Source organism: Oculina patagonica, chromosome 7, assembly GCF_052425735.1.
Source record: "Oculina patagonica isolate OP01 chromosome 7, crgOcupat, whole genome shotgun sequence".
Taxonomy (NCBI): domain Eukaryota; kingdom Metazoa; phylum Cnidaria; class Anthozoa; order Scleractinia; family Oculinidae; genus Oculina; species Oculina patagonica.
The window spans coordinates 21339045-21360449 of record NC_135764.1 but is presented as its reverse complement, the minus strand read 5'-3'; the positions used below and the strand labels follow the sequence as shown (position 1 = coordinate 21360449).

Here is a 21405-nt window from a genome sequence, read left to right as displayed (position 1 = left end):
TTTGATTGATTAATTCTAAGTGAAGCCAAACTCGATGTTCGAGGAACATTTTGACCTCAGCACAAAAGGATGCCGCAGTGTTTTCAGTTCATCGCTTCGTTGTTCTTCTTTTCCTTACTTAAAGCCAAGAGCAAAACGAGTTCAAGAAAGAAGAGTACGCGGCGATTAAGACACGCTACACGTTAGGTTATTTGATTGCAAACTTTATTGAAAAGGAAGTCGACCTCTCCCTTTTTTGACACCCCAATATTATAATGGTGCCAAATTTTATCAGGAAATAAAATGAACAAAGACGAGACTAGACTTTCTCAAAGTCGTTCGCTTCTCGTTTCCGGTTTGGTAGTAGTAGCAGCAGGGTGCGAATTTTGTCGGAAATACATATGTTCTGCTGAGATTTCGCTCAAGTCTAACATTTTGAGACAATCGTACTAGTAGCTCAAAAGTGTTCCTCGTGTTTTCGGTTCTATCATATTTTCAGCATTCTTTTGTTAAGTTTCCAGCGACATGGACATGTTTTGTTGTTTTTAAAATATTTTTCCCCACCGTGATCTGTTCTCCCTATGAGTCATTAAGCGCAGTTGGAAAGCTAGAAGATAACAATTATTTGACAGTTTCACTCGTCTTTAAAACCCCTGTTTAAAGTTTGTGGCTTGGTATGTTTTGGCTTAGGGCTTGATATTGTAGATTGTCGCTCGGGGCTTGATATCGTATGTTTTGGTTTGGGGTCTGAAATCATATGTTTTGGTTCTAGACTTGATATGGTATGTTATTCGGGTCTGATAACATAGTTTGTGGTTCGGGACTCGATATTGTATGTTTGAGGCCTGATATCGTACGTTGTCCGGCGTTCGGGGTTTCATATTGTATACCGGCTGTATTGTTTGGTTTGGGGCTTGATATTGTATGTTTTGGGGGTTTAATATTGTATGTTGTTCTTTGGGTTTGATATTGTACGTTTTGGTTCCGGACTAGATATTGTACCGTACATAGTTTGGGGCCTGATATCGTATGTTGTCCGGCGTTTGGGGCTTGATAATGTATGCCGGGTGTATGTTTTGGTTTGGGGCTTGATATTGTATGTTTTAGTTCGGGGCTTGATATTGTATGTTATGTATAGTTTGGGGCCTGATATCGTATGTTGTCGTCGGGGCTTGATATCGTATGTTGTCGTTCGGGGCCTGATATCGTATGTTGTCGTTCGGGGCTTGATATTGTGTGTTGTCGTTCGGGGCCTGATATCGTAGTATGTTGTTGTTCGAGGCTGGATGTTGTATGTTATGGGGTGCTGGTATGGGGGCCTGGTATTGGGGGCCTGGTATTGGGGGCCTGGTATGGAGGGCCTGATATGGGGGGCCTGGTATGGGGGGCCTGATATGGGGGGCCTGGTATGGGGGGCCTGATATGGGGGGCCTGGTATGGGGGGCCTGGTATGGGGGGCCTGGTATGGGAAAAACGTTCCAACCCTTGATCGGCTCTTGGGCCAGGAACGATGGGATACTGTCTAAGGCTTAGTTATGTTAGGCTCAAAGATACACAACTTTATCGGAAGAATGTTCCTAGCTTGAAAAATTATCTTCTGAGTTACAAAATTGCTAAAGTACCCAGAAACCGTAGACTGACATAGACTTCAGTCCGTCACTAAATACTATACTGTGATTGAGGGATGTACTGACTAGGTAACAGGACTATGCTTGTCCAATTTGGAAATAATTGGATCGCCAAAAAATTTCTCTGACTGTCAAATCAGAGATGAACTTGTGACCGCTGGGCCTTGTCCGATATGGTACTCGCCTCAGAATTTTTATATTCTCCATGTCCTTCAAATTTCCCTTATGTACTTTGTCCAGAAAGCACTTCCCAAGACACGGTCGCACATCGATTCATCAAGTTTGATCAGTGAAATGCTTGAGCAACTATGAATACTACATAAAACGTTGGACTCCAAGTCGAGCGTTCCGTTTAAGCCCTGTTATAGGAGTTGCTGTGTTGTCTTCTTGCCAAAGACACTTAATTCTATTTGGGGGAGCACGGGTGACGTAGTGGGGCCGGGGAGAGTGTTCCCCACCCCCACCCCACCGCCCCTCACCACCACCACCGTGGTCCAGGTTCAAATCCTGGACCCGGCGTCATAGGTGGTTTGAATTTGTTGTTGCCTTTCTCTCCCTTGCTCCCAAGGAAACAACAATCTGAATTCAGTGTTCCCTTTGAAAGGTACCGGATGACTTAAGCCCGGTCTCTCCAACCTGGGGTTTACAGACATAGATTATAGTATGGAGAAGGGATGAACAATACTCAGATCAATTTGTTTCTTTGGCTTGCACTGATGTTTCACACCACAGTATTTCTATAGACTCTCCCATTGTGCTTGCATGGACCAACACAGGTCGAAAGTGAATGATTCGTAATTCGTGATAAGGTCAGTGGACGCATTTCTATTTTATCTATTTCACTAAAAGCACTTTTATGAAAGGTTGCGATACATAAATTTTAATTATTGTAAGTCGAACTGAAACTGTGTTAGATATCTTGAAACTCTCACAGTCTTGGACTAAAAGTGAACACTCCTTATCTCAAAGTAATAATGGGTTACCCGTTATCAGCGCCCAGGGTCTTGCCGTAACAGTAATAGAAATTTCAAACACTTGAAAGACTTCATTCTTTACATTACCACTTTAATTAGACTGTCGACGAAAAAAAGCACAAGAATCGGCGAGCAAAGCGAGCGTGAACGCCAGTTCTCTAGCCGTTCTTTCCCCGCGCTCATCGACAGAAAAAAAAAAACACGAAAAAATAGAGGGCTGTGAACAGTCTACGCTTTAATGCTTTCCAAGTCAGGGTATTCTGATTTTATTTGAATTGATTTGATTTTTTTAAGTCTGGAAAAGCGAGGGAATTTTTTTATCTGGTCTGGGGTAATTCCATATTGCTAGTCAATTTTCTCTGTTGCTGCAGGACCTGCAGTACTCATGATGACCATCTTACAAACTGAAGAAAGCTCCCTTCCCAGTAAAGTGGCGTTGGAGAATCACCTACGAAGCCCTGATTGGATTAGCCTGTGATCGAGGATTGGGCGGAAAGAAAGCGGGAAGAGAAAGAAGGGGGAGGCTATTCAAATTGTAACAAGACATGTTTCGTCCTTCTTACAATTTAAAAGTGGTTGTTCATTTTTTAAAAACAGTTGCTCGTCTGCTTTTATCAAGACAATTTTGATTTTTTTTTTTTTGCTTTAAAAATAGTGCCGTTTTCGTGTAGATGATCAGATCGAGAGCCTGCTCGAAGGCTATGATTGGATCGTCACGCAAACCTCGGCACTAGCAGAATGAGTCTTGCGTGACAACCAAAATAACGGCTGCAAAGGATACCTTTCGAGCGTCAGCCCAGGCCTTCGTCTCAGCAAATCGAGGTTTTGATCCTCCTTCTGCAATGCAACTCTGTGTTTTCGTGTCAGAGAGAAGGTCTGAACTGGACTAATCGAGTTTTGCAAGAGATTTGTACTAATGAAAGGGAAATATGCAGACAAAATCACTCCAATTTAGGTTCAGGACGTCACTATATTTCAGTGATTCTATATGGCATAGACTGTTTGTTGCCTCTCTATTTTCTCAAACCGTGTAGCGGGTGAAAATGTATCTTCCGCGTGTTCGACGATCACCCGAGAAAAAAAGAAAGCTGTGAACAGTCTAATATGGCCAGGTACGCCTATCTGAGTACTTCAGAGCACTGTATGTCAGATGTCATTGGCAAGAGACAAGAATATTTTTAAAATTATTTCATTGGGCAGATAAAATCTAGCCGAGAAACAAGAGATGAGAACAAGTTAAAGAGAAAAGGATATCTTGTAACATAACTTCAAAGGAAAAGTATTTGGTGGTGTTCATTTCACGTCACGTCTAGCATCTTCGCAGACGCCCTTTGCGTTCGTCACGCAATTCTACCCACGTGAAGAGGAAAGATTGCGTTACGAGCTCAAAGAAAGTCTGCCAAAGAGGCAATGTTACGTCACGCTAGTGAGAAAAGATAACTTTGTCTTTCTTTCTTCTTTCGATCAATAATCTCCAGAGTTTTCGCTATAAGCTTTCCAACAACATTCCTAACCCATGAAGCATCGGAGAAGACTCCAAATCCGTCGTGATATGATTCATGCATATGTCATTAGTATGGTTAAAAACGCTCGTGTCCATTTCCTTCTCATGACAGCTCTCATCCGACTGCGCATGCTTTAGATCGTTCACACTTGTTGCAACGGCAGCCTCGTCCCCAGATTCCACGTTCAACGTCGGCCATAAACGCGCGGGATCTGGGAGAGAGATTGGTGTTGAGGCCGATGAACTAGTGTCAATGCCGTTCATTAATGCTTCTGCTAGATCAAGTTGATCAAATCTCTTAATACTATTTCTGCTGATGACAGGTGCCTCATTTTCATTAACATTTCCGTCATCTTGATTGTCCATATTTGACTTGAGTAAATTTTCACTTGCTTTCTCGCCGTTGCAATAAGGTTCAGTCAGAAGACTGGGTTCTACGAGGTTATTAGCACTGAAGTTTCCAACTTTATCACCAAAAGGTGATTCTTGACTGGCTACCAGTTCCTCATTTTTGACGTTCGCGCACAATGGAATAGGACTAAGCACTAGATTCTCTTTCTTATCATTCTCACCAGGCCGAGCTTGACTGGGCTCCAGGTCAAGTTTCTCGGCGTTTTCGCTCGGTTGCAAAGAAGATGATAAGTTCTTTTTCTTTCCACGTTTATTTCTAAATCGTCGCGGTGCGTTGTTGAGGCCAAGGCATTTCTTCAGAAGGGTTTTGTTGCCTTTACGCTTTTTAATTCGCTTTCGTTTCACATCCATAATTTTTGGTTTTTCTTCAGACGTCGTTGTATCGTTTTTCTCGAGGAAAACATACTGTAAATCCACAAATGGCTGCAAAACGAAAAATATAAACAATGAAAAAAGTTTAATACATCAATCAATTTTAAAATTATGATTTTTTTGTTACCTGTATGTTACATGTTTTAAGGGGGAAAGCAAAATACTTGCGAGGAGGGAGAAGGAGGGCAGGAGGGGTAGGGGCAGGAGCAAGAAGCCTAACTTGATCGGTCGCAAGAGCCGACAAAGACTTGAAAAGCAAAGTATTTAAGATGCTCTTTACGAAAAACAATACACTTCGCATTATGGGCAACGATCACATCCGTCAAGGTAGAAAGACAAACTTTTTTGTGAGCATGCCCGCCCTTCTGAACTGCAAATAATAGTTATTTACCTTGGAATAAAGCCCGTATATCCTGCACACTTCTTTCATAGTCAGGTGACCATCTAAAATTTCGTCAGAACGGATTATTTCAGTCTGTAAAAAAATGAAAATAAAATAACTACAAATAGACTAAAACAGTAAAATTTTCAGATTATGTTGCACTCAGATTTTGAGTGAAAATTAAAGAACGAAGATCCGTTTGTCGGACGGCATACTGCTAACTTATGAACAACGTTACGTTACGTTGCGTTACGTTATGTTACGTTATGTTATGTTTACCACGTAACTCCGACTCTAACTTTTTTGCAGCGGTCGTAAGATGCTTAGCTATTCCAAACAAATTTTCCGAGTACTACGTACCGTTTACACCTATCGCTAAATGAAGCATGCTTGTGGGAAAAGAGGGCTTCGCCCGAAGGAAAAACGAGTCTACTCTTCTGTGAAGACGAAGAAATATAAGCCCTGATGTCTCCATTCTACCGTGTAACGATAGGAAAACTTTAGAACAAAACTTCATATAGAAATAAACATATTACAACGCTTACATTGTGTGTCGGCTCAGGAATAGCAAATTTCATGACCAGGAATTTCTTCAAAACTTTCACAGTCACCTCCGACGAACAGCGTAGATAACGAGTAGGAAAGACCTGGGAACGAATCAGATAAAAATTACTGTTATATAGCGAGCAATCTCTATGGATGGCTCAGGTTCACACAAACTTCTGCTTCTCCAAAATCGTATCATATTTTATAACACATAATGTGTTCTGCTTTCGCCTTGATCCATGATTTTTTTATATGAATGCACGATGCACAGGCAGTAATTAGGAGTTTCATAGTTTTCGCGCTCGCACAAACCCTATAACAAAAAGTCTAGAAAAGCCTTGTACTTTTTTGTCAAAACTTTCAATTTTTTTTTTTTTGAAAACATGAACAAAACAATCTCTTGCGATCAAAAGCCCTTGGTGTTCTTAAGAGTAGAATGCGTTGCCTCGGCTTCCCCTTTTTTTTTTTGTTAAAAACGCGCGCGCCTTGTACATTTTTTTACAAAACCCGTATGAAAAAACTGTGTGCATAAAACATCAAAAGTAAGTAGCTCTTACGTCCTTCTCCATACGATTCCTCGTTTTCCTAAATAATATAAAGAAGAATGCATTAGAAAGAGAGTTGTAAATACTCGAAAGTAAGAAAATAAAGATTGTTGTTTTTGTTGTTGTTAATAGGGTTTTACGGTTACGCTATACAGTTGAGTTACCGTTTACGGAAACACATATCCTTGGCCAGAGCGAACACAAAGTCTTGGTCCATGACACATACAAGCGTTATCTGCCCGTCATATTGCAAATATTATATTTGTTACCTTCTATTAGAAGGCATTTCCCGTTGAGGGACACTAAAGCAATGTTCACACGGGACCGGTTCTATATGGTCCCGTTTCAAACCTCGGACCGGATTAGGCATGCTATCTGTACCCCTTATCCGGTCCCGATGCAGTCCGGTTCTTCAATCTGTAAAAGGGTAGGTCCAGTTTTGGAAGCGTTCCAGTCCCAAACTTGACAGTACTAGTGTGAAGACCTCAATAAGCCTCCAATAAAAGCAGACATGGGCGTTTTTTCAACTGGTCGTCCGCTTAAGGGATGTTCCATTTCGTTAGTTCTAAAACACATCGACCTCTTCCTGGCTTTTTACAGAAATGTTTCATACCTGAAATATTCGAGAGTAATGCAGACTGGATCGTCAAATGGAAGAGCATCCTTATCCTTCTCTTTCGAGGCTGTATCATCATCATTTGCTGCAGCCTCTTCAATAGCTGTACAAGAGAGAAAAATAGGTTAGCATTCTTGACAACCACTTGTTTGAATGAGGAAGAAGCAAATACTTCATTCGGTCGCTTTCAAAGAATTGATTAAGCCCGCGATTTTCGTAAAAAAGGGTTGCTAGGTAACATGACGTAACTTTATGACGACACAGCTGACGTAATCATTTTGAAATGCTGGTGAGTGCTCGTATAATTGGCCAAACATTATGATCGGAAACTCTTCGGACGTTTCCAGGAGATTTACCACAAACGAAGGCAGAGAAAAGGCAATGGAATTATCAACAGAAAACTGCAAACCTGGTTCATTCTTGTCCTTTTGACTCCCTTCAAATTCTTTGCGCCGACTTACTTCCTCTGTAAAGAAAAACCATTGAGAATTCAAGGACGGCTACATTTAATTATTGAATTGCTGGATCTAAAAAAAATTAGGTTCGTGCTTTTTACATCAACTGTCAAATGAGGGTTATTTTTTTCTTCATGCATCAAAGAAGGCCATTAGTGCTATATTTAACCATTTTCCTTAGACTACCTATTGTCAAAACAAGCTGTGACGAAAACGGGGCGACAGGTATAATAAGAAAAAAAAACAAATGAATGACCATTTTTTGCTCACCATGATATATACCAGGTACAATCTTGTAGACGATATCTTGTAATGTTCTATCCGGTCTGAAAATTAAACATAATTATTGTAACGTATCGGGGGGGGGGGGGGGGGTGGACGTATAGGACAGGGGGTCTGATTTTATGGGAGGTTAGAATTGTAATGTTTGTATTATGTGGCTGAGACTATGTTTAATTCCCGAACATTTCTGCTAATATCAGTTCTAAGAATTTGGTAATATATCAAGTCGATATCCCCAGTACTTCACGACGGAACTTGATAAATTGTAATGAGAGAGATCGATTATTCTTTTATTCTTTGGAAACCGAAATTAATTCATACAATACCCGTGAAGCAGAAAACTGATTAATTTGCAAATTTATAGCAGATGTAGTTGACATAAAATCTCACTCACCTTATATGCAGCAGAGGTTTAGTCTTGTGTACTTCGGCATCACAGACGGGACAGTGGTAGGATGTTTGAAGATACTTCACGATACAGCTACGACAAACTGCGGAAGTAAAACAGACCGTTACCTTATTTGAACAAAAATAGATAAATAAACAAATAAATATATAAATAAACCAACGACCGACCGACTAAACGAACGAACGAACGAACGAACGAACGAACGAACGAACGAACGAACGAACGAACGAACGAACGAAAGAAAGAACGAGACGAGTTTGGGTAAAAAGATTCACTTACAGCCTACGATTGTGCGCAGTAAATTTACAGAACGGAATGTATAAAATTCTTCAGATTACATTGTTAGTTTTCACAATAAATACAAATAACGCACTGAGCCAATCAGACATGAAACCCAAGCATGCAACTGGTCTCCTTTGCAACCTTTGTGTCGGCTCGTCACGCAACGTTCACTCAGAGGGAGCGTTGCGTGACGAGCCCAGACAACGGCTGCGAAAACAAGCATGGGTTTCGCTCCAAGCGCTGGAAAGCACGCGAATGACTTGGTTTCTTGAGTTGTGATTGGTTGGCGCTGCCTTTATTAAACTGCAAGCAAAACGGCAAGACACTTACACGAATGTAGGCACTCGACAATAGTTGTAGCGTCCACCAAATATCCGCCACACAACACGCACATGATGTGAGGGTTCAGGTCTTGTAGGTGCATCGTGCGTAAAGACATCTTGATTTCTTGACGCGAGCTGGAAAAAGAAAAAAAGAAAACATGGAACTCATGACTGAAAATGAGTAAGAAGCAAGAAATATGTCTTTAGAGACACTTGTTTTCTCCCTTTGTTATTTTTGCGTAATCTTAAAAAAAATTCGCTAAAACGTAGGGTTGCTCTTTTAGTAAGGCATTTCTGGAAGCCTTGCATTAACAAGAAAAACCTTTTTGCCATTTTTTTTATCTTTCCGGTCCACAAGGCGGAGAAGTATTACTTGTCATGGCCCATTACGATATTGGACAAGAGGTTTAACTTGCAAACCAACAAAAGGTCGAAAGGAAACCTTTTAATTGCCCCTTGGTACATTGTAGCGGATTTTCTTTTTAAACGATTGGATTCCAAAACAGTATGCATATTATCTTTTTGTAACTTCAGTTGCAAATTTCGGAGGGTCGCCATTTTAAACTCCGTCAGTCGATTTCAACGAAAATCTAACAATACGTGGTATAGGGTTTGCTAGTTTCATATCTTTCGTGTAAAGTTATCGGCATCCCTCGCTGCAAGACCTGATAACAAAAGAAGATGACAGTTGAATTACATTTCCTGCAGTTATTTTCTCTTTTTCCAACTAGTCTCTAAAATCTTCACGGCATAATTTCATAGAAGGTTTCTGTAGGAACTCCAGGTCTCTTAAGAAAGCAGTTTTGCCTACACTGAAAAGATTTCCGGGGCCGTAAAAGCCAAGGAAATACTATGATTTTTAATAGAGTCATTTATCTCGTGTTTAAGCTTCTTAACTTGCGACTGCTTTCGGTTTCGCTTAAAAACGGACGGAGGCTGACAACTCCAATAAATGCTGTTTCGGGAGAACAGCAAATATTTGCTGGGAATTTTAAATAATATCGCTGGAAAAAGGGAGGCTTGGAAAATTTATCCGGAAAATAGACATAACTCCAATTTAAAAAGTCAAAACACCACACATAATTTTTGACAAAATCGGGAGAAAGCTCAGAATATTCGGATCGACGTTTATCATGTACTCAAACAGCGTTTAGATATCAATACAAAGTTATCAGCCCCGTCAAACGAACACAAAACACACAAGGCACGGAGCTTGCAAAACGACAGGTTTTTAATTTTTCGCGACGAAAGTAACTGCGACAATAAAGATGTTATCTTTACGCTATCAGTTCTCACTATGAAAGTTGATTTATTGGAAATGTTAATTTCTCGCTGATTATATATAAAGGCATTGTAGCCTTTGCCCTGATTTAAAGTGAAATAGTTAGCCAGATACCTAACTAAACACTATTTTACTGCGCGGAGGGTAGATCTGTGTTAACGAACTGAATACCAAGGAAATAATAATGGTACAAATTTATCCACGATATGCATTTTAGCTTGTTAGATTTGCAGTTTTCTCAGTTCACAGATGAGTTAGAAACTGCAACGCTACATAATTACAGTGACACAAACATGCAGTCATGCCACACTGATTTTCTTCGTGGGTTTTTTCACGGAATAACTTAATGATTTTAATGGCAGCAACGTTTCATGGTCATGTATATAAAAGAAGCTGCATGCGATAGTTAACAAAAGCCGAGTTATTAATTTGGAAAATTTATTGGCGAGCGCACAAGGACATCGATGTTATTTATATACATTTAATCAATTTTAACGACGATTGATATTTGGTTATCAGTTACTTTCTGTATGTATTTCAATTCATCCGCAAATTATTGCACGGTGAAAATCTCTCGGACCAATAAAACCCCGCAAAAGGCATTTAGAAAGACTGGAAAAGAGAGCATTAATTAATATAAATCACGATTACATGTACATATCAAGAATCAAGTCAACAGATAGATTTAGCCATGCTCGTATGCGGGCGAATAACTTGATGTGATGTGCGTGGATCCTTGAACAAAACGAACAAAATAGGAGCTTGCATATCTTCTCCCTCTCTCTATTTATTGTTGTAAAAACCGAGAGGTAACATATGGGTGACAACGTGGCGAGTTGTGTATTTGCATGAACTTTTTTTTTTAGGTTTATATAGTCACGCAGTATAAATGCAACAAATCTGTCCCTCTTGGCTACAGAAGTCCTGTAGTCTTTGCCGTAGCGATAAACAGAGCCGAATATAAAGTTAGTTTTCGGCCGGCTGACGTCGCGTACGTTTTTTATTAGTTGCCGGTATATAAGCGAAAAGCTTCCCCGCTTCAGTTTTATATAGCTAAGTCGGAATACCTCAGTTTATTACGGGATATACACAACGGCTAATTCACGATTTCTCACAAGACCTCAGTGATATTTTAGAATGCCGTGGTTGCCTCAGTGAAATACAGTGTCCATTTCATTCATCTAACACTTACTTTGACCTTACTTCTCCTTACAGATCAACTTGGAAACCGAATAAATTCGAACAAATTTTTGACCGTGAAGAAGTCAGAAATTTAATATCTTTAGCTTGGTTCCACTGCAAATTGTGTGCAAATCAAGAAAAGAGAATTACAGAAACGTTTGTAGGAAAGGAATCCGTCCGTGAATCGCCGGTTTGTTTCCTGATTAGACCAATTTCGGTTCAATATATTCTCTCGTAAATACGTCAATGCGATCGTTTAAATTAAGTGGCTTTTTATGAAGCCAATCTCCTAAACTATGGAAGCCCGATAAACTTTAAGGAAATCTTTGAGACGAAATCGTGATCGCGAGGAAACTTCAGTGTTTTCGCCGTACTAGTTCGTAAATAAGCTGGTTCGTTTCATGACGGCAGTTGTATTTATCATCCTTCAGGTCGATCAACGGAAAAGAAAAGTTTTATTACCAGTAAATTGGCGGACTTTTACAATCGACTGTAAAACAGATCGGCTGTTGAAAACTTCCCTTATAGTGACCTTGTGTTTACGCGTTTACGAGCCCGGTAAGAAAGGAAATTTACTGAGTGTAGATCTTTTTCCGCATTATATTGTGTTGGACGAGAATACACGGAAACAAGAACTCGGCGCGCGGTCTCTTGATGTTCATTTCACTTCTTGTACTCCTTGTTCTTATCAAACCCATTTAAAAGTTTGCGATGCTTTTGTTTGGCTTCCAGAAGTGAGCTAAATTCATCCCTTTTACATTACAATGCGTGTCAGTTCAAAAACCACCCTCGATGTAGTCAGTCAACGACAATCTGAACCAAAATAAGTACAAAGTATCTAATCTAAGTTACAATACTGCAATAACCTCGATTTCTCGAATCTCCTGATAACTCAAACCAAATGTCGTTTCCCTTGGCAGATATGCCTCACTTAGTCGAACACTAAAATTTTACCCCCGATTTGGCTCCCGATTTGGCAAACCAATTTTCGTTTCCCTGCGAGGTTTAAGAAAACCGTGAGATTCCACCGTACTTTATGTCCCCAATTTAACAACGAAATGTCAAAATAAGGTCTTGCTAATAGTTTAAATATCTAACTGAACTACATCGTAGAGTGTTTTGTTACTTTCTTGGTCAGCAGTCAGTACGGTATATATTCGCCGGGCGGCCATGAGTCACTCAACTGATTGACTTAGTTTATAAGGGCAATAGTTTTACTTCAAAGAAGGCACCTTCAGCGAGACCACATGAAATACTGAAGTCCTTTCTGTCAAAACGCAACAAAATTAAACCTGATAACAACCATATGAACAGATCGCGAATATAAGATGACAGTTTGCAAGTCCGCGGAAACCAGTCGGGCACTACTTACGATTGAATTAAGTTGCGAAATCAACCACGCACTGAGACAAGTTCAAACGCAACATTCAACGCGAGAAGGCAGTTATTTGGTAACGTTTTTACACAGTTAGCAAGAGAATATATTTTTCTAACAACTGTGTAAATCTTAGCAGTAAACAAAGCCAGTACGATAAGAATTTTACCTTTTTCTGTGGTGGTCTGTTCTTGTTGTTTTCAATCCGTGTAAGACACAGAGCGTAGCGTTGTATTGATTACACAGATCACGTGATCTGTTGTGTCAGTCAACTCGAAGACAAAGGAAGCCGCTTTATAGGGTTGATAAATGATTAGATTCACTTGAATCGTCTTCATCTAGACCTGTCAAGGACTATCAAGAGACGAAGGTATACTTCCATAGGGAAAAATACATATTTTAAAATGTGCCAAAATTATTTTCGGAAAATCTGGTTTAACTTTGTACACTTTTCATCTTGAGACTGCTTTCCGAAGTCCCGGTCCGAAGTCCCCATAGATCACCAATTTATTAAACTGAGTTAGGGTTTGGTTTCGAAGTTAGGCTTTCCTGTAGTCGTAGTCGAGGGCAAAAGAGCTGAATAGCCCGGCTGCATCAGTGATATAGTTTAGAGTGGATTGAATTGGGTAGCGAAGTCAATCACGAACGTTACCTGTTCAAACGCAGCTAGCAGCGCGAGAAAGCAGTTATTTAACTGAAACAGATTTATTCGGAACTAACTGTCAACTAAAGAAATTAAATGTCTATCTAAGGTCTCTAAACTCAACTTCACAAAGGGAACAGCCGTTGCCCGGGTATTTTTTCTTTTTGCGGCATGAAAAAACAGAGAAATGCGGTAGACTATTAATTAAATAGACATTTAGACAAAAAAACAGCAATCAATATGGAGGTCAGAATTCCGCTGTCCAAAATTCGGCGATCTGAAGTTGGAAAAAAAGTCAGAGAAAACCTACATGTTCGAGTCGATGCCCAGAAAATACGCTAGTCTATTTTCTGTTGGGATTGACTAGCCATTTAGTACTTCGTTTATTATCCCATCTCTACCCGAAAATTTCTATTTTTCCATAATCCGCCAGTCGTAAAACACTCCGTCGTTTTTCCTTGTACAACCGGAGCTTAGCCATCATTTCACCCGGTGCTAAAATCGCCATCACTCCAATTCTCGATCCATTCGCCTGCTTTCGAAAACAGGGCCGAAGCAAAAAAAGTTCACTGAGTGTGTTTCTTTTGTTAAAAAAACGTCAACACAACAGCCGCTTACCAACGAAGCTCAATGGACACAGACTCAGTATTCGACTTTAGTGGTTATCAAAGCCAGCGTGGTATGAAAATTCACTGAGCCGTTTCTCGAATTGATCTTGTTGTTGATTTCGAGTGGTTCAAACCTCACATAGCTATCGATAAACGGTTTTTACGTAAGCACTAACTTTTCCAACGTAAATGATAACAATTAATGAAATAACATCGTAAGCTTTAATATATAGCATCATTTTATTGTAGGCGGCTAGCTAGACCCGGGTTATTTAGCAAATGCATTAAAACTGGAGTGTATTTATAGCTGTGACACTCCGTGGTTAAAATGGAAATAATTCTAAAAATAAGATGATATTTATAGTACAAATAATAAAATCTGGTAAGCATGTACTAAACAGGAAATCTTTCCGACCCCCCAAAACAACGTAACGGTAAGGATCAAAGTGTATTTTCTTATTATGAAATCACACATTGTCAACTGAGCAGGCACCAATCCCAACTGGGAAACTGGCCGTTTTCACACTAGAAGACGGACAAATCGTCTGACGATTTGTTCGTCAAGTGTGATTTCAAGGCGGCTTTTTGACGACTTCTCCGTCTAGACAACCAAGACGTCCTTGAAAAATGGTCTCTACAGATGGCCAATCGACGGACAAATTCAGACGACTGTACGCCCAAAATCATGTCCGTCCCGTTTTCACACAAAACGACTTGTCCGTCTAGACAACCAAGACGTCCTTGAAAAATCAATCGTCTCTACAGACGGCCAAATCGACGGACAAATTCAACGACTTGTACGCCCAAAATATGTCTGTCCCGTTTTCACACAAAGACGATTTGTCCGTCTCTAGCGGTGTGAAAACGGCCAACTAGGCGAGAACTGAGAAAGCCAGTTAACTTCTCTGAACGAGAAGCGTGCCGACATGACAGGATTGTATAAATTCAGTCTTATATTGGCCGGTCTACATGTTCCCGTATTTTACTGATGCAACGAGATACAACAATACACTATCATTATGTTCAACATTTCAGTTCTGGCGGGATAAAAGGCTTAGCTGCCTATGCCAGGCCAAAGACTATGCCAACACAGCTAAACTTTAAGGTCTCGGGGACCCGCTCAAGAAAAAAATAAAAAAACACAAGCCATGCATGGTCTTCAGACGCTAACCTTGCGTAGCACGAACTATTGTTCTCCGGCGATATGCTAGTAGTTTTATTATTATTGATAGCAATAATCAAAAACGCGTCATCATGATTTGAAATATTCCCCACGTACTTTTAATTTGAAGTATGAAGGTCTATAAACAGAATTGATATATGGTCGCTTGAAATCAGACGGACTATTTTTGGACACTGTGATTTAGGGAGGGAAGGCATGATTATGGTCGAAAAATTTACCGATCGTCTCAAATTTACATAATCTTTTCTGAAGAGCTGTCAATGCCCTGAAATAGTCACGCATGTGTCAGTAATGCAACTCTCTCATCAAGCCTGGTTTTCACTAGCGACGCAAGCAAATGCGCAAGAATAACAGCTCTTTATATTTCACCGTGAAAACGGCTTTGACTCAAACAAAAGCACAAGCGCATTGCAGTTTTATGCTTGTGCTTTTGCTTGCGGCAAGCACAAGAACAAGGATCAAAATTTGTCCTTTTTGCGTGATTGCGCTTATGCTTTGCGCTTGTGTTTGCGTCACTAGTGAAAACCAGGCTTAAGAGAGCAACAGAATTATGTTTAGGCACGTCGAGTAAAATTTCCTGTTAGTTTTATAAATAGCACTTTCTTTGTAGTGCTAAGTCATGCAATATCCCAAATTAAGGGATTTTTTTTTTCAAATTTTAAAACTTTTTATTTTTACAGTAACTCGGAGAAATTTAGCAATTTAGACATAACTGAGCTACAAACATGCACTTTAATCATGTGTTTCGGTGAAGTGAAATTAAGTGACAGCAACGTCTTCCATGCATGCTACGAAATTTATATATCTTTTTATATTCTTTTTTTTTAAAATTTTCATTTGAGAAGAAAAATAAGCGATAGGAAAATAGAACGACGTTTCGATGACGCCATGTCATCATTGACATGGCATGAACTCCGTATTATAATTTTAACTTGATAATGATGACATGGCGTCATCGAAACGTCGTTCTATTTTCCTATCGCTTATTTTTATTCTCAAATGTTTCACAAAACATTTTGTTAATTTTCATTAAATGCAAAGCGCAGAAAGTTGACCGTGACAATAACTGGAAAACAGTCGCATAGTGGAGAGATTTTAGCACGGTATAAAACTGTTTTAAGCAACCTTTACCACTGAGCCAATAATCGGGAAGCATTTCACAGTAAGGTTTCGCGGTTTGGTCGTCCGATAAACTGATTTGAGGTTGGCAGCCGTGAATGTTTGTAGTTGAAGTTTTCGACAGCATTTACTGCCGGTTTTGACCGAAGTCGACTCGACTGATAGGGATTCCAAGAAAACTAAAAACTACAAGCGTTCATCGAAGGGATAGTTCGGTGAAACCGGCTAAACGGAGTTTTCAGTGATTTTTGTGGGTGCACTGCGGAGGTTATCCGATAAACTTAGTTACGAAAGTGGACTTGAATTATAAGCGACAACGGATGCTGAAGTTTGCGTTTATCATTAGTACGAAGTCTCGATCGTGGCTGCAGCCACTAGAAATTTAAAATTGCTAATCTTTTCCTATCCGTAGTTTCAGCCGTACCTTCGTGGAAACAAGTTTTCCGAAGTTTCATTTTCTTTCTCATGTATATATCAAACCCATTTAATGTCTTTGGTGCTTTTGTCTGACTTCCTTGCTACTATAGAGGATCGAAATTAACAATGTGTATGTTTGAAATTATTAAATGAGGGTCTTCGGCGGGGAACTGAGCCGCAAGTTTCGGCAGTTGGAACTGCAATAAACGGTTGAGTCCCTGAAAAAGTCTGTAGAAGCCTAACAATTATAGGAATATCTGCTCAGTGGATAACAAAATAACAAACATACCATTGCTTCGATTTCTAACGGCCTAAATCAAATACGTGATTCAGCGAATGTTGATCGCACTTTGATGGTTATAAGCCAGACTGAATAATCAGATCTTGCTGACCGGCAACTTATCGTAGACCAACATCGCATGCCCGCAGCAACCGAACGAATCTATTTTTAAGAGAGATTTCACTGTGAAATGATCTCAACTTCTAAATTTTTTCGTTGTCAAGATAAAAGCAAGTACAGTTAAACCAACAACCAACAATTTGAACAGACGTGAAATAAGAATAGTAAATATGACAAGAGGCCACAAGTTCGTACGGGTACCAATGATCGGCCGATTGAAATTGCGAAATCAACAAAGAAATGGCACAACTTCGAAGGCAATTTTGACTGCGAGAAACAAATTTTCGGTAACGTTTTAACACGAACAGCGAGATAATATATTTTTCTAATGTCTGTGTAAATTCTAGGAGAAAAGACAGACACAAAGAAGAGAATTTTACCTTTCTGTGCTGTGGTTTGTCCAGGCCGATTTGTTGTTTTTGATTGATCTTCTAAAACAGAGAGCGTCCTTGCATATTGATTACATAGATCACGTGATCTGCGTGTCATCAAAAACAAAGAAAGCTCTTCATGTATACATATCAGTGAATTCGGCAACTTTTCGTTCGCATCTGTTACGGCAAAGACCTCACTTTCAGCACTTTACGCATTATTTTTCATATCATTTATCAGAAGAAACTTTTCTCAGCGTAAAGCTTTTAATAAAAAAATAATAATTTCATCGAAATTGCAAACCTCGTCCCCGCTAAAATGTACTCCCGGGGCCCCCGGGGCGCGAGTGAATTTGAAGTTGACCAAGCGGTTAATCCTGGGAGTACCTACACTGTAATCCAGGGGCACCCAACGAGAAATATTTACTATAGGTGTGGGAACACCGTTTTTATGTTGTAAGTGACCTTTTCGTGCTATTTTAGCCTTAATAAATGCTAGAAAAAGTATATTTTCTACCTGCTGAACTTTCAAACTCAATGACGAGACATTACCCGATTTACGGCCGCTGATGCTTTCTCGAAAATCGTAGCTGGCCTTTTCTTCCCAAAGACATTTTTCTCTCTCCGAAAAAACAGCATCACTTTTCTTATGTCACGAAAGTGAAGCTAAAGAATTCTTCAGTTTTTCATCGCACTTTAATCCGAAAATCGTGGCGATTATAGGTATTCCGAACAGATATTCACCGAAACGGTCTGTTGGGTGCTCCTGCTGTAATCTGCTCGTTTTAGCAGATTCTTTTCTTCTCACTGACCGTATTACGGTTCGTAGGAGCGCTCAACTTTTGCTTCAACAAGCGTATACGGTCTTTTTTTATTATTTTGTCTTGGTGCAAAGTATACTGATACCTTTTGTAGACTAGAAGCCGTGAACGTTCCCCAGAAACCTAGAACAAGCTGAATATACATGTTCACACTGTTGCAGTTCATGTATGTACCGGTTCACTTTTCAGAACTAGGGCTAGAAGCAGTTAACTATCGATTGAATTGTAATAAACAAACGAGTCAATTTTATAATCTTTTTTGCCCTAGTTTGTGTTGCCTTAAGTAAGCGACTTAGACAGACGTGTATTCATTGTGCATAACCGTTCAGCTTTATTATTTCAGAATTATATTGTTGTCACGTTCAGTTACCTCGACTCTCTATAAGAGGCAGACACCTTTCTACTTAATTTAAGATGAACAGTTGGAGCCGGTCCCGACGGTGTCCGTTTTTAGAGGGAGTTGACTGTAATCATGTTCAGTCTCAATAAGTCTCGGTGTTAGTGTGAACGCAGCATATGATAAGAGATAGATAGATTACCTTGTGGCCGGCAAAATAGCCTGTTCCAGGCGTTGGGGAGCAGCGTGGAGAACAGCAAGTTATCGTCATTCTTAGGAGTTATCGAACCAATTCTTAGCTTGGAGATATCGCATGCTGATAATCAAATTCACAGAGCGTACTACTCTCTGAGTTGATCCGTTTTATTTAACAAGCCGAATGCCGGTCATTCTTAGTTGAGGCACGCGTGCACAGTGTATGCTTCCCCCGGCGGCCAACGCATTTCACCCACGCTGCATGCTCATCTAAGCAGAGGTTGCAATGGCATTGCTGTTTTCAATTGCATGCCAGCTTGTTCAAATGGGCTATTGCATCCCACACACTTCCTCCACCCTGAATTCTAAGCGAAAGCGTGGCATTTCTAAAACTGCTGGCTTGTTCCTGTCACCAGCTGATTTGAAAATCCCACGTCCTAACGTCAAAAGTCTCAGAATTGAATACGCCAAAACAAAAAGGCCCCCAAAAGGCTTTTGGTCATTTTTGCTTCTTCCCCAGCTTCAGAAAATCACTAATACCGTATCTATTAACAAGTTACATCGAAACTCAACGCCATTATTCATTTATAACCTTTTACCCTTTAAAACGAGGATAGTCCATGAAATTTACTGCCAGAAATGGCACGTTGACTTTCCCGGGCTTTAAAGACAATACAAGAAAAAAAAAATAAAACTTAGTTAAATTACGACGAATCCTTTTTATATGTTTCAATAGTCAGACTTGAAGTCACAGAAATAAACTTTTCGTTGACACAGCTCATGTCTGTGTTGGTTTATTTATCAATTTATCATCAAAGCTTCGGAATTTTCCTGAGCGGGTGAGCAGACGGGCCATGACTGCCGTTAGCAACGAGTCTGACCACACTTTTTCCGTTTTCCGATTCTAGACGTAGTGTCACGATAATGTTATTTCAAGCGGCTTCACTTCATACATAGTGTTCTATTTCCGTTGTCGTATTTATTTCAGTAAATTGTAGAAATACATCCCATGTTTAATACATACGTTGTTTTCTTTACGTAGCTAAATCTAATTAGGTCAAAGTTTATTCCGGCGCCGTCCGTCTATATTATTTTATTACTCGCCCGAGCTTTCCTATTTGGGTATCAGGATTTAAAATAAATAAATAAATAAATAAAACGAAAGGCTACAAACTCTAAAAATTATTTACTATATTTAAAAATGACTACAGAATAAACAAGCCCGTTTACACTTCTGACGCATGCTTCGGGTTATTCAGAATTTTTCCTGGTCAGCAGAGTACAGCTACAGACTGGTCGCAGAAAAAATCATTTAGATCCGCGGACACCGATATTATATGATCTATGACGTTTTTAATCAAATTTGAGCTTAACTAGGTCTATTAATCATGGAGAAGAAGCTTCCTTAGACATTGCCTATATTTTAAAATCACAATTTGAATAACTTGTATCTCGATAAGCCGTTCGAAGAGCGTGACAAAGGATTTCAAATTCAAGGGCGCTCAACCAACTCAACTAGAAATAGGAATAGCATAATATAAAGTTTCTAAACGGACGCTGATTAAAGAAGTTATTTTGTGTTCTAGCATGCGCGCAGATCAAAAGAGAAAAGTATGACAACAATTACACTGTAAAAAGAAACGAAAATTAATTTTACCTTTTCCTGCCCTTTCGATGCCCTTGCTGCTGCAAAGATGTCGACCAGACTTTGAGAGCCGCGTGCTATTACATACCACGTGTTTATGATGTCAATGACTTTGGTCTCTGCGTCACCTCTATAAATTAATAAATATTTATTTTAACTTTAATTTTTCCGTGTACATCGGATAGGAAATACTTCTAGAGTGGGAGCTGCTCTAGGACCAGGAGCGATGGGATACTATCTAAGGCTTTAAATATGTTAGGCTCAAGGCACCACAGCTTTATTTTTCGGGAGAATGTCCCTTAAGAATGTCCGCTTAACTTTCTGAATTACAAAATTGCTAAAGTACGCAGAAACCGTGGACTGACATAGACTTCAGTCCGTCACTAAATACTGTGTTTGAGGAATGTACTGAATTTCTAGAAACAGGACTATGCTTGTCCAATTTGGAAATAATTGGATCGCCAAAAAATTTCTCTGACTGCCAAATCGGAGATGAACTTGCGATCGCTGGGCCTCGTCCGATATAGCACTCGCCTCAGAATTTTTATATACAAAATTTCCCCCATGTACTCTGTCCAGTGTCGCAGTGGAAACTCACTTGCCAAGGCATCGTCGAACAATCGATTCATCAAGTTTGATCAGTAAAATATCTTGTCTCTGAGCAACTACGAATACCACAGAAATCGTTGCCCTCTAAATCGAGCGTTCCGTTTGAGCCCTGCTAGGGATAGCGTAGTGGCGATAGCGCTCGCCTCCAACCAACGTGGCCTGGTTTCGAATTTTTCCCTCCACAAAAACCAACATTCCAAATTCCAATTCTATCTTCGATGCACATGCATGCGTAGTTATTTACCTCGTGCTACGTGGATAAATAAAACAGATTCTCCCACGCTCCCCAGCATGGACAGAACAATCTCTGTCTCCAGTGTTCCAAGGTGTGTGTGTGTGTGTGTGGGGGGGGGGGGGGGGATTTTGGTGGGGGTGTGCCGCCCGCATCTCCAAATCCAGACCCAATTTCAGACCAAATAATGCCATTTTCCATACCCGTTTTCAGACCTGACCTTGAAAATATACAAATTACCACACTGGCTTTGTAGTTCGTGATTATCAGTGCTGAAC

The 21405-nt window shown here is 39.9% G+C and overlaps 1 protein-coding gene across 1 annotated transcript; it reads right to left on the bottom strand.

Moving 5' to 3' along the window:
• Positions 1–4014: 4014 nt before the first annotated feature.
• Positions 4015–17347, bottom strand: LOC144661566 (uncharacterized). Its single transcript, XM_078522376.1, has 10 exons — positions 17298–17347; positions 8716–8843; positions 8089–8185; positions 7683–7738; positions 7367–7423; positions 6955–7060; positions 6354–6381; positions 5796–5897; positions 5260–5343; positions 4015–4919 (listed from the first exon to the last, which is right to left on the bottom strand). The coding sequence occupies exons 2-10, from the start codon at positions 8822–8824 to the stop codon at positions 4068–4070; spliced, it is 1491 nt and encodes a 496-aa protein (XP_078378502.1). The 5' UTR covers positions 8825–8843; positions 17298–17347; the 3' UTR covers positions 4015–4067.
• Positions 17348–21405: the final 4058 nt, after the last annotated feature.